Source organism: Notothenia rossii (genome assembly GCF_949606895.1).
Source record: "Notothenia rossii genome assembly, chromosome: 4".
In the NCBI taxonomy this organism is placed as follows: domain Eukaryota; kingdom Metazoa; phylum Chordata; class Actinopteri; order Perciformes; family Nototheniidae; genus Notothenia; species Notothenia rossii.
The window spans coordinates 22,821,642-22,833,980 of NC_136902.1; the positions used below are offsets into that span (position 1 = coordinate 22,821,642).

The 12,339-nt window shown below is 42.5% G+C and overlaps 1 protein-coding gene across 3 annotated transcripts in view; it reads left to right on the top strand.

The window, feature by feature from the left end:
- The first annotated feature begins 10,254 nt into the window (after positions 1-10,254).
- The window catches only part of samd11 (sterile alpha motif domain containing 11), a 47,849-nt gene continuing 45,764 nt past the window's right edge, over positions 10,255-12,339 (top strand). For all 3 annotated transcript variants that reach the window (XM_079676804.1, XM_079676806.1, XM_079676805.1), the window contains exon 1: positions 10,255-11,467. In XM_079676804.1, the coding sequence (XP_079532930.1) occupies positions 10,768-11,467 (700 nt within the window). In that variant the 5' untranslated portion in view covers positions 10,255-10,767. The remainder of the gene's footprint in view (positions 11,468-12,339) is intronic.

Below are 12,339 nucleotides of genomic sequence, written 5' to 3' on the forward strand. Positions count from 1 at the left end.
ATGCACCACTAAAAGATACATAAATCATGTCATGCTTTCGACTGATTTATGCTCATGGTAAATAACTACAGGATGAACAGGCCTGTTACATATGTATGGCCTTTGGTCATGTGCTGCATCCCAGAACAAAGGCTTGGAAGTTTTCTGTCTTGACCAGGAAACTACCTTACAACCAACAAACACTGTCATCCTTCCCTTGACATTTGGTTACCATCAGCCGGGGATTAACAGGCCTATTTTGGATAGTCTGTAAACAGTTTGGGACACAGCAGTGTCTTTGCTGTGTCCCAGGCTGAGTCATGCAGGGCCAGACATTTCCACTGGGACAATGTACCAATCCCTGGTGGCCACACTCAGTCTTGTTTATACGGCCCTGTCAGCGGCCTTGTATTGTGGATCTGGCAACAGCTCACTTGCTTCCTACCACCTTTTGACGTTTCACCTCAAAGGCTTGGCGTGCGTTTGTGTTGGCCGGGCTGGGGGAGACGCAGTGACCAAGGTGTCTGTGGAAGGCCAGTGGATTCAGAGGGCCAATAACACCAGGTAGTGCTCTGCTCAGAGCAGACTAAACATCTGTACAACATCCTGAGCAGAGCTTTTTTTCATGGGTTTGGGTGTGAAAGCATGTGCGTCTGATCTTAACTGTACAAAAAAAGTCTGATTCTTGCTAACACCCATACTTGTAGTGAGACATAGTCATTGTAAAAACCTTTCTGATATTGTCAACTTGGGACTACAAATGGAAAGCTAGTGAATTTGTTTTCCTGACAGATATTTTTGTAATTTGATACATTACAATAGGATTTAAAACTTTTTTTATAGGTGGTCCTAGAAGAACTGAAAAAGCCTTCACTATCGTTGCGACAAGACCTTGTGTGTTTAATTATTATCAGATCAAAACATGCATGGGTTGCATGCACCAGTTGCATTGCTGCCAGTTTGTCCTGGTGGCCAACCATGAAAAAACACAGATCACCATTTTCAAAGATACTGCTCTTTAACATTGGTTTGGGCATCTTGAGCTGCAAACATGGTCAATAGGGACTTTTTGTATTATGTTTTTATTCCTTGGAGGTTTAGCTTTCTCAAGGCATCCTAAAAACTCAATATTTGCGTTTATCACTTCATTCTAGTTTAAGTCCATGGCCTGAGCGCTTCCACTATCGTTTTATTTTTGTTTATTATTTTTAATTGAATTTGTCAGCAGCATTTACATTATTTCTTGTAGTTCGTAAGTAAAAAGAAATACTGCCACAAGTTATTTTAGGTCCCATTTGAATCAGGTTGTTCGAGTTTGAGGGGTATTTATCAGAATTCATCTTGACTTTGGGTGTTGGTCAGGGTTCCCATTAAGGTTGGAAAAATGTTTGACCCACAAAGAGCTCTGTCATAAACAGCGTTTATTGTTGGTCATTTAGTCAAATGTTACCATCTTTTTTTAAACAGCTTTCCACATGTGGCACATTTCGTCCCGGGTGGTGGTGTTTCCTCCTGACCTGAATGTGACCTCAGCAGTCCCTCTTGTTTAACACCTGGGTGCTGAGTGAGGAGGTTCTGTCTCTCCCTCTCCCACACAGGAAGTTAGGATTCCCTTTCTACAAACAACACATGAAATCTGTAGGATAAGCAGAGAAAAGAGAGAGAGTTAAGACCTATCCTCGAACAACACAGGAAGCTGTCGGATGAGCAGAGGAGAAATTGAGAGAGAGAAATGAATGTTGCCTGAAGTATTTATGATAATCTTACACTAAGACTGAACTTCCCTCTCACAGACATGAGCATCGGCCCAGGTAGAATTTATTTTACCCACAGGAGCTTTAAGATATTCCTGTTTCTATAGCATTAAGGCAGCATCAAATTGACACGTAACATGAGCGTAATGATATTGCACTAATCAAACAATACTACTCAGCCTAGTTTAGCATCACAACAAACGTTTGTAAATATTGTATCAACTGTTCATATGTCTTTCAAAAAAATACCCTAATCTAATTAAGCAAACCCTATTTGTTTTTAATTGATATATCATGTGCTTACACCAAACCTTTCCTTCTTGTCTACACGAGAACATGTAGACGAGCTTCAGTGCAAACACACTTTACACACAGAGAATAAGCTACCCTGAGAGAGAGTGCTGTATTGGGTTTTCTTCAGGAAGTGCGGCTCCTCCAAAGCTCTGGTCAGATGAAAGGCGAAGAGCTGTATCGATCGTCCCAGAGCGGGGGTTGGGGGGGTGTTGGGGCGAGTGTGTGTGTGTTGGTGGGAGGGTGAGAGAGCTGAGCTTGTGGTGTGTCTGCCTGATGCAGGGCTGCCAGCCAGGCGAGGAGCAGAAGGCCAGAGGGGTTCGGTGGGCTCAGAGAGGGGGGGCAGCGAGTTGTCGCTGTGGCCCCGTGGCTCCACCGTAACCCCCTGGCCCCTCAGTGGAGATTGTACAGTACGAACACACACACCCAAGCACGCATGCACACACACACAACTCCAACACCAGTCTGCTGTTGTTGATGAGAGCTGTCAGAGAGAGAAACAACACGGCTTTGAGTGAGAGAGTGAAAGACAGAAAGACAAACCCACCAAGCATTTTTCATCCAGTTATCTTGGTACTTTTAGGACCTGGAACCATTTGACTTTTTTTTTTTACAGTTTTTATGAGTACAATTTTTTAGAATACCAATTTTTGGGCTTCGAAGCATCAGCAAATCTTCACAGCTTCGAGGGGGTGGAGGAGGACAGCTACTGTACACACACAAACCTCAACACACAACAAACAACTCCATCCCTCTCAGAGTGACTAATCATAATCTTTCTTGATGATTATATAATTATTCATGTGGGATTTATGTTTTGATTTCATGGGCTTTTTGGGATTAATACATTATTTTACATGCAGTTTTCCCTACCATTGCCTTTAGGAGGGGGGGGGGGGGGGGCTATCTTGCTGCCATTGACTGTCACGTTAGTTTCTCCTGTGTTCAATGGAGAGCACTGCTTTGCACACACCCACACTTTGAACGGCCTCATAGCATGCCGTGTTGTTTTGTGAGTACATGTTCATATTGTCTCACTGCGCCTTCTTTGTCTGTCCAACAACTCGTGTCACTCAAACCACTCTTTAGAGATTGGGTTTGGTTTCACTAAGATGCATGCATTTGTATTTTGTTCCTAATGAAAATGATGTAGAAATAGAAAAATACTTGGCTGTGTTGTGTATAACTTCTCCCTCAGTGTCTTATCAGATTCATTTGAGCCAGCACAGGACCATATGTGTGGCTGGGCGTGCCGACCCTCTGTGCTTTGTGCCCCGGGGGAGAGATCGGCCAGGGCGGCTCGCTAATTGAAATGTGTTGGCGACTCATCGACGTCTCGGCTCTAGTTTCAGGGCTATTTCAAACCGCAGTCCTGATTGCTGGTTTCACATCACACAGGGAAAAAAAAATCAATATCTGGGAGACCTAGGGTTTACTCTTTGCAAGCAGACATTAATGCTTTGCAGAGGAGGGATGATATTCATCATTTGTCATTTTCATCCCTGCAGATCATCCCGAGCTGTAGAATATATCTCAATTCCTGAGAGTGACACCACTTGTGAAGACTTTCCAGAAATATAATGCCGGGTGAATGTCCAGATCCCGAACAGTGTTTTGAAAGCTGGCCAGGCTAAGTCATTATGCAACTTTTCAATTTCCTTCAAAACTTTTCTTGTGTTTCTCTATGCATGTTTCCAGCAGAGAGAAACACTCTTGACCTTTGCTGAGCACCAAAGGGGCCTCGTTATGGAAAACTGGCTCATGTGATTTACAGGGACTATGCTTGTGATTCAAGCACAACACAATTCAGAAGGCTCAATCTTCTCCCCCTTTTCAAAGCCACTAGTGTGCTTTTCAACAGTTTTTTTCCAGTGTAGATTGGTGGCTACTACTGCATTCTTTAGTAAGTGATCATTTAGCAGTTCATTGGACAGAGCAGGGCTAATTTAACAATTCTAATTTAGGGACTATTTAATTTGTTAAAACTGCAGTTTTTTTCTGTTTTTGTTTAGTTATTTTAAACAATAAAAAACATATCGCAGAGACACGTTAACAACTATTTTAAACAGTTAGGAACTTTGTCCGCCACTGAATATTATTGAATACCTCAAAAATGTATAATGCAAGTTTTTACCACTTAGAACCTCACCCATAACGATACGTGCCTTTTAGCGGTGGTAATGCTAGCCATTGTTTTGATCTTTTGTTGGATTCCAGCAGCCTAATTTGGTATTAAATTATGGTCATATATGGCGCTGCCCATATCAATGAGTTCTATTCTTATTGCATTGTTTGAAATCACTGAGTCGGATCTCTTGAAGGCTAATGTAGCCTACTATCTGGGCTTTGGCTGCTGGTGCTGCTACCCTTCAAACACAGAGTGAGCCCTTTGAAAAATGGATTGCGGAAGAGATAAGAAATAATTTATGTTCCTATCACTGCCTCGCACAAATATGGTGGGGAATACGGTGCCAATAACTCCCACAAACTCAGAGAGGCACGCTATCTTTTACTGCACAAATTATTAACGGCGCTGGGGAGGAAGAGGAGATGCTGTGCATTTTTTGCTAGATAGACCCAGTGCTTTATAATCAAAGATAAGGACAGACGTAAAACTGAATAAACAATTATGTAATTTTTTTTTATTTGTTGTTTCCAGCCTCATAATAATATAAGTGAGCGTTTTATTTAGACAAAATGAGAGGCTGCGAAATCATTATTTTCTGTGTGTGTGCTGTCCATGTGCTGTGTGTTTGTGTGTGAACAGGGAATAGAAGGAGGAGGGGAGGGAGTCCAAAGGGGAGTGTTGAGGGAGGGTACTCGGGGTCGGGTGTCCGCTCGCCTCTGTCGGCTGGCGTTGACAGCTACAGACGCTGGTCTAAAATGAGAATCCTCTTGGGCCGCCTGCCTGCCCATCCAGCAAGAAAATAAATCCCATGTGGAAGAGCCGCTGTGTGGGATCACAGACAGCCGCCTGACCCCCCAGATCCGCCGGGGGAGGCCAAGGGCGCCGGCACGACAGCATAACCCCCCTCAACCCTCCCCCAGGGTCTAATGTTACTCTGCCTGCTTGCCAACTCTGACATTCTGGAGTTGGAGGACTGTGTTACTCCAACACTAGCTCAGTTTGAAAACATTTTTGGGGGGAATTTTTGGACGTGTTTTCAGTTGAAGATTTAGCTTAAGGCCTAGGTTATACCACAAAAATAGCAGCAGGGTCTCTCTGTGTTTTCAGAGCCATACACTATTAAAAATGTTTTGAAACCTAAAACGAAGGGGAAATTTGTCTTAAACCTTAGTGAAAGAAGGGGCTGATAGTGATCAGAGACTGCACACAGGGGCCTAAAAACTCCGCCTGGTGAGCAATTAGGGACACATACTGAGAATACAAAAGTTTTGAAATATGATGTGGTGTTTTGCACTACCATCAGATGGAGAGTATAGACACGCCAAAAGTATTGCTTTCTCTTGTCAGAAATTCAGCACTGTGATCCAAAATGTCCCCCTCTAATGTATGGTGTTTCTCCATGTCTGCAAACACAGTAAACTCAAAGCCCAGAGACTATCCCCTGAAACATTTTCTGATATTAAATTCCACAAATTCCAATTTAGGAGGGATAAACTCCCTCCAGGACCCCTAGGAAGTATCATGGATAGATACAATGAGAATGAGTCAGCAAAAAGTAGCAGGCGAGCGAATAGATTTAAAGAGTATTAATGACTACAACAGAAGGCTGTCCTGAAGGGAGAGGTGTTGGCTAGCCTTTTCTTCTTTAATTTTCACCATAGCAGAGGATATTGGTGTAAAAACTGAGATAGATGAAGTGGTGAACCATAAATGATGTACCATACTGTGTAGGTTAGCAATGTGACATCTTTGTCATGGCCCAGATATTAAGTACATCACGTCCATTTTGCCATTACATGAAGTCAGTATGCAGTGAGGTGGAAGTAATAGTTGTTGAGGTGGGGGTGATGGATGAGGATGTAGTATGTTTGTGTCACAGGTGACTGGTGATGGAGCTTCAGCCCAGCAATTCCTGGACAAACGTTATTGTAACAAACAACATTTCTCTCTTATATTTTGTGGAAACAACGAACAAACTAGAAGTGGCTAGAATTGTCTGTCTTGATTCTCTGGATGTCAGCAGTTTTAATTGAAACTGAATAGAAACAGTCCTTTGAAACATGTTAACAGTGTGTGCCGAGAGATATTGAATGTTATATTTCAAGCACCAAAGATACAATTCCATTCTTCTCCATTATTGTGGTGATGGAAAGTCTCTAAAAACCTTCAGTTGACAAAAAAGTATTTTCATGGCTATACCACTAGTTACTCAGTAGCTACAAGCACAAAAAAATCTCTGTTTATCTTTAGGAAGTGACTATATTAAATCACTTTTGTCACTGAGTGAATATGTATGTTAATTCCTTCTTCAAAGACCACTGAAGCCAGAGACACAATCATCATTTGCTTATCTTATCGTGGAAATTCGCTATTTAGATATAAGGCTTATATGCAATGCTTGTAGGCTATACTGAACTGAATGTGACAGCTTGGGCTAGCAACAGAATGAACAATACAGAATTGAAAAAAAAAATGTCGCGATCACCTATACTGTTGTACATACTGAGTTGCAAAAGAAGGAAGGACATATTTGAATCAGTAAACCATTTAGTGATCTCACCAGATAAGATATAGGCTAGCAACATTGTAGCCTTACATTACATCTAAATCTGTGAACTGGCTGCTCAAGCTTTGATTTAACATTGAGACGAGTCACACAGCTGGTGACCAAGGGAAAACCTGTTTGGATGTTTTTAGGCTCCATCTCATAGTTTAAGTGTTCATTTTGGTTTCAATCCTCAAGACAAACTTTGTTGATTTATTGTTCTCTAACCCACTCCTATCATCTATTTTATGTTAATTGGAGAAGACGGCTTTCTAAAGAAAGTCTCATACTCCGCTCTAAATAGTTAATTACTCTCGCCATGTCTCCGGTGGTGTCTGGATGTGTACGGGGGCAGAGACGGAGAGGCTTCTGTCTCTTCCTTTCTTTATTTTTTCCAGTAGGGGCAGGCCTAGGCCTATATATTTTGCAGCTCATGTCTGAAAGGCTGGCTCCAAGCGCTAGGGGTGGGCTCTCGCTCTCTGATGGTTTTCCAGTGAGTATTTGTCAGGTCAGACTGTGCACCGCCCGGCGGTCTCCGCTCCTCTCCCCGGGTTATTTATTACCTCTCTCCCCCGCCGGCAGCGCTGCGGCTCAGGGGCCGCTGCCAACAACGGCGCAGAGGCGGGGGCCCCGTTAGGTGGGTTCGCGTCGGACGATGAGAAGAAATGAAAGGACATGAAATACATTTGGAGGATGGACAGGATTTCAGCATTATAACATGACAGATTTACCGTATTCAAAACGTTTTGAGTAAGAAATACGTAGAGATGTCATGCCTAGTAGTATAGTATTACCATTATTGTGAAATAATTAATATTAATTATTACTCAGTTAACTGTTTATTAGAGCACCAGTACATTTCGCCAACAGTTTTGATGAGCAGCTTGATTCATTTTTTTAAAAGTATAGTATTTGATGTTTCTGCAAGTTTTTATGACAGGAAATAAAACATTTTCTGGTTCTGGACTGTAGGTCACATTATCAGGCAATATGAAGCTTTCCCCTCAGAATGAGAGGCATTTTATTTTATTGGCAAAATCATGTAATCCATTAATTAATCAATACTAAACATAGGCCCCATATTAAAATACTGTAGCTTTTCCATCATAACGTTGATGCATGATACCTGCCACACAAACAATTTGCATTAGACAGCCATGATTCTCTACATGTAATGGGACTTCCAAATGGGCAACTTTTACATAAAAATAGCAGGCAATCATCTATTATTTTCATTTTATTGCAGTATTACTGAGTTTTATAAATGTCTAATGTAAAAAAAGAAGTAAAAGAGGTTATTTTCAATTCAGTTACTGGAACATGAATACCACCTTCAAAAGTCTTACCGATATAAACTGGAATAAATAAATAACATTGGGAGCAACATTTCTGACAATATAGATGCTTGCTGTAAAATCTAAAACAACATCTGTTATTTAAAGTTTTTTTCCGAATAAATATTACTAAGAGACTATTATAACTGGGTATCTGAATCCATTCTTGCCAGTTCATTTCCGATTAGACCAAAACATTGTATTGTAATTCAAGTATCTACTGATATTGGTATTTCCTAGTTTATTATAAATTCATAGTGTAGGAGAAGTGTGAGTTTTTCAGTGGTTAGTTATTTTCTTTCATTTTGGTATTCGGCCACACTGTAGTTGTAGAAGACAGAAAAGTTTGGTAGAAAGGTTAAACAAGGTCTCCTCATATCAAACATTTTTATGAAAGAGACACACAGGCTGATGGAAAAATCTACTCAGTTTAAATTAGCCAATTTTTGTAGATGTGAAAGCTAAAGTGTTGTCAACGTATGTTTGGGGAACCCCTCTGTGATGAGCCATCGAGGATGAGTCACATCAGGGACAGGGAGTGGGTGAAGGAGTGGGCATGGGTGTCCCCTTTCTGACTAGTTTCATCAGGGCTCTCCCGATGTTGCAACCTGCAGCGCCAACGCACTCATCAACAAGGTTTCCATCGAGACATTTCGATGTGGTGAGGGCTGGTTTGATACAGACCGAATCAAAGAGCTTCTCTTCTGAAATGCAGTGTTCCACTTCCTAGAATCAGCTCTGTAAACATGCGCCATAAATGTCAGCAGCTCATGATTTATGTCACTGCTCCTGTTAGGTGTACTTGCCAACATGTGGGTGGTGACATTATTGTTTAGTACAAAAATGTTGCCTTTCAAATTCTCTTTTTTTTTAGACAGTGTTCACTTTAAAAACAGTTTTTAGATAAGTGATGTTTTTTTGGCTGTGAAGGTAAATCTGTTTCTACCTTCATCTGATCCACAAACCCACTAATGCCATTACAGTCCCTTCAGACCTCACAGCTCCTAGGTTCCTAAAGTAAAAACGCCAGTCCACGGTTCGTCACTGTCTTTGGTGAGGTAGCTGGCATGTGTTTTTGTAAATGTCTGCCGTGTGTTTGCCTGCTTGTTCCTGGCTGTAGGCATTATACCAGTTCTGGCCAGGCTGTGGTCTCTGGCCTGCCCGTGCACCGCTTCCGCCTGCAGTGTGGCGTGCCTCCTTCCTGTGTGTGTCAGAGGCAGTTTGGCCTGATTTATAGGCCCCTGACACACAGCGCTTTGGACCCCACCTCTGCCGCTAGAATGGCTATTCCATGTGTCGGTGGTGGATCCACCTGGGTGGTTCTTCACTGATGGGGGTCAGATGTGGTCCTGCTCACAAGCTCCAGGAGCTCAGGGAAACATGCCCTGCAGACAGCGTGCAGAGAAAGAACTTTCAGAAAATGTGGTTCCAGTCTGAGGAGGATTTACTTCACTCAAAGCAGCATGTTTGCAGCCACGGTTGCACATATTCATTATTTATTATTTGGAACGATTTTACATCTTTTCATAAAACAGTTCAAGGATCTCTGATAAAGGTTACGTTTTGGTTAATGGTAATAGGAGTTATATCTGTTATAATAACCAAAGCACTTCCTATAATGTTGAGCTAAATTGTTGGTCATTCTTATTAATAGAAATAACCTCAGGAATCCCACCCATGGTGTGAAAAGTCTAAAGCACAGACCCACCTTGTTGCTATTTCAAAGTGAAACAACTCACTTTGTGAAAGCATACATAATCTTACCAACCTATGCTGTTAGATTTTCGTAATTAAAAACAGCCTATTCAAGTTTTGTGATGATTAAGTAGGAGTTTTGTATACACTGTCAGTTCTGCACACAGTTAAGCAGATTTAGGCTCTCTGAAGTGGCTGCATTATCTGAGTGTTAAGTTGGGGGAGCAAAGGTCAGGGGTAACACTAGGTGGAATATAATGAAGATGGTTGAATCCACACACAATAAACACAGATGAATTGAAAAAATGAAGAAACGATTTAAAGATAATTAATTATGTTGGACTACGATGTGTGGATATGAAGACTCAGCTTTTAAAACGATTTTAAGAATCAGTTGCATGGGTTGAAATGACAGTGGAATTCCTCATCCTCACTATTTAATGATGGTTCCTGCGTTTAACACTGAAGCGCCGTCCCTCGCAGTCCCCCCTCTTCGCTGTGGCTCTTGCCGAGCCTCCGCTGTTTAAATGGGCCAAGTTGAGAAGCGGCGGAGAGTGCAAATCTTGTTTGGTCTGGGTCTGTGAACTTCAGCGTGACTTCTACGATATACACAGGGGTTAAAAACAACTATTTCCAAACTTTTAACTGCATCAATCCTGCGAAAATACTACTCAGGAATATCAAATATGTTTGGCTTAAGGTTTTAAATAATGCCATTTGCCACATTGTTTTAAGTAAAAGTCCAAATATACTAGGTATATTTATCAGTTTATTGTCTTTAATATCTGTTACATTGTAGCCTATCTTGAGCACTCGAAAACATCCCATAACTAAATTGAAGTCCGTTTTTTTTTATAGATTGCATTGCAGTCGATTCAACATTTTGCCTATAGTGAAATAAAATCTTCGTTCTAATTTCCCCAAGGACAAAAAATAAGAGAGACGACGCATAGCTGCGACTGGTAATGATCACCGTAGGTAACATAATGTCCGGGGCTCAGGGCTAACCATGTCAGGTATTAACAGAGCGAGCGTGATTAAATGTGGGAGGTAGAAGCTGCGAGGCTGGCGGAGAGCGCTGCTGCCGCTGCGAGCTGGAAACTACTCAATGGGAATCTATCCGGCAACTTCGGCAGACCGCTGTCTCACGGCGATACGGAGGCTCTGCGTAAAACCAAGCGGCGCGTCTCCAAGTCTGGGTCAGCCCAACTCACTGACGGAGAGGACGCTGAAGTTGGATCAGGCGAGCAGCTTTTCACTTGTTACCGGCGCTCGGCTCCCACTAACATGCCTGCCATCAAAAAGGAGAGGCTGGATGGAGACGACATGGCATTGACTGCGTTCAACCAGTCCGAATACCTGGCCCCTTTAAATGCCACCGCTATCCCCGTGGTGACCCCGCATCCACCGCCCTACGACCATATTTTCGCCCATCACCGCGCGTATTTGGGGCTCCACGACTCGGCGCTGCATCACCAGCACCTCCACCATCACACGGACGACTTAATGCTGGAAAGGTTCTCCTCCATCCCCGACTTTCAGCCCTTCTTTGACAACGGGGAACCGTGCATCGAGGTGGAGTGCGGGGAAAACAAGGCTTTGCTTTATATCAATAAATTGTGTCAAGGTAGTAAGGGACCCTCAATTAAATACCGGGGCGAGTGGCTCACCCCCAACGAGTTCCAGTTTGTCAGTGGACGAGAGACTGCCAAAGATTGGAAACGGAGTATAAGACACAAAGGTAAGGACAATTGTCTCCTCGGTTCGTTGTAAAGAGCACCCTAGCCATCAAATAAACACTTCTTAGAGCTCACTTAGTTCAAACTTGGGTCTCGTGGCTCGGTGCTTGGTTTTGGAGTGAAAGGGTTACTACAGCAGTCAGTGCGTAAGGAGACAGATGAGAAAAGGCGCATATCCTCCACATACGAACACAGTTAGCCTTGGATCATACACCAAACCGGGCCATTTCAAGTAAGCTGTTGGGGACTGAGGTGGAAAGTTAGACATAGATAATTCAATAACAGATTTTCCTTATTATGGGATGAATCGTTCCGTTAAGTGCAACTGCACTTGTGCATGGGTGTTGACACTTTTACGCATGTAAGGTTTGAGATTTCTTCTTTGAAAATAACGTTTTGTTTGTCATCAAACCGCACAGTCTTTGGTAAATGTAGCGATTATGCATTATATTGCGATTTTTAACTGAATATTACTTGTGTATTTGCTTTCATCTTTTGCTACATATAGTTGAAGTTTATTCGATTTTCCGGTAAAACAACTTTGACGGCATCAGAGCAGTGATACTGTTCTGGTAATCTTATATGTGAGCATTTATAGCATAGTATTTTTATGCAATAATTAGGCATTGTGCTTGCACCCCCTCATCACACACACACACACACACACACACACACACACACACACACACACACACACACACACACACACACACACACACACACACACACACACACACACACACACACACACACACACACACACACACACACACACACACACACACTCGCACACAAAGTTACTCAGGCAGAACTGACACGCGTTAGGATGTGTGGGGGGAGGGTGTCGCCCCCAGGTCAAAATTGGTAGCCTCAT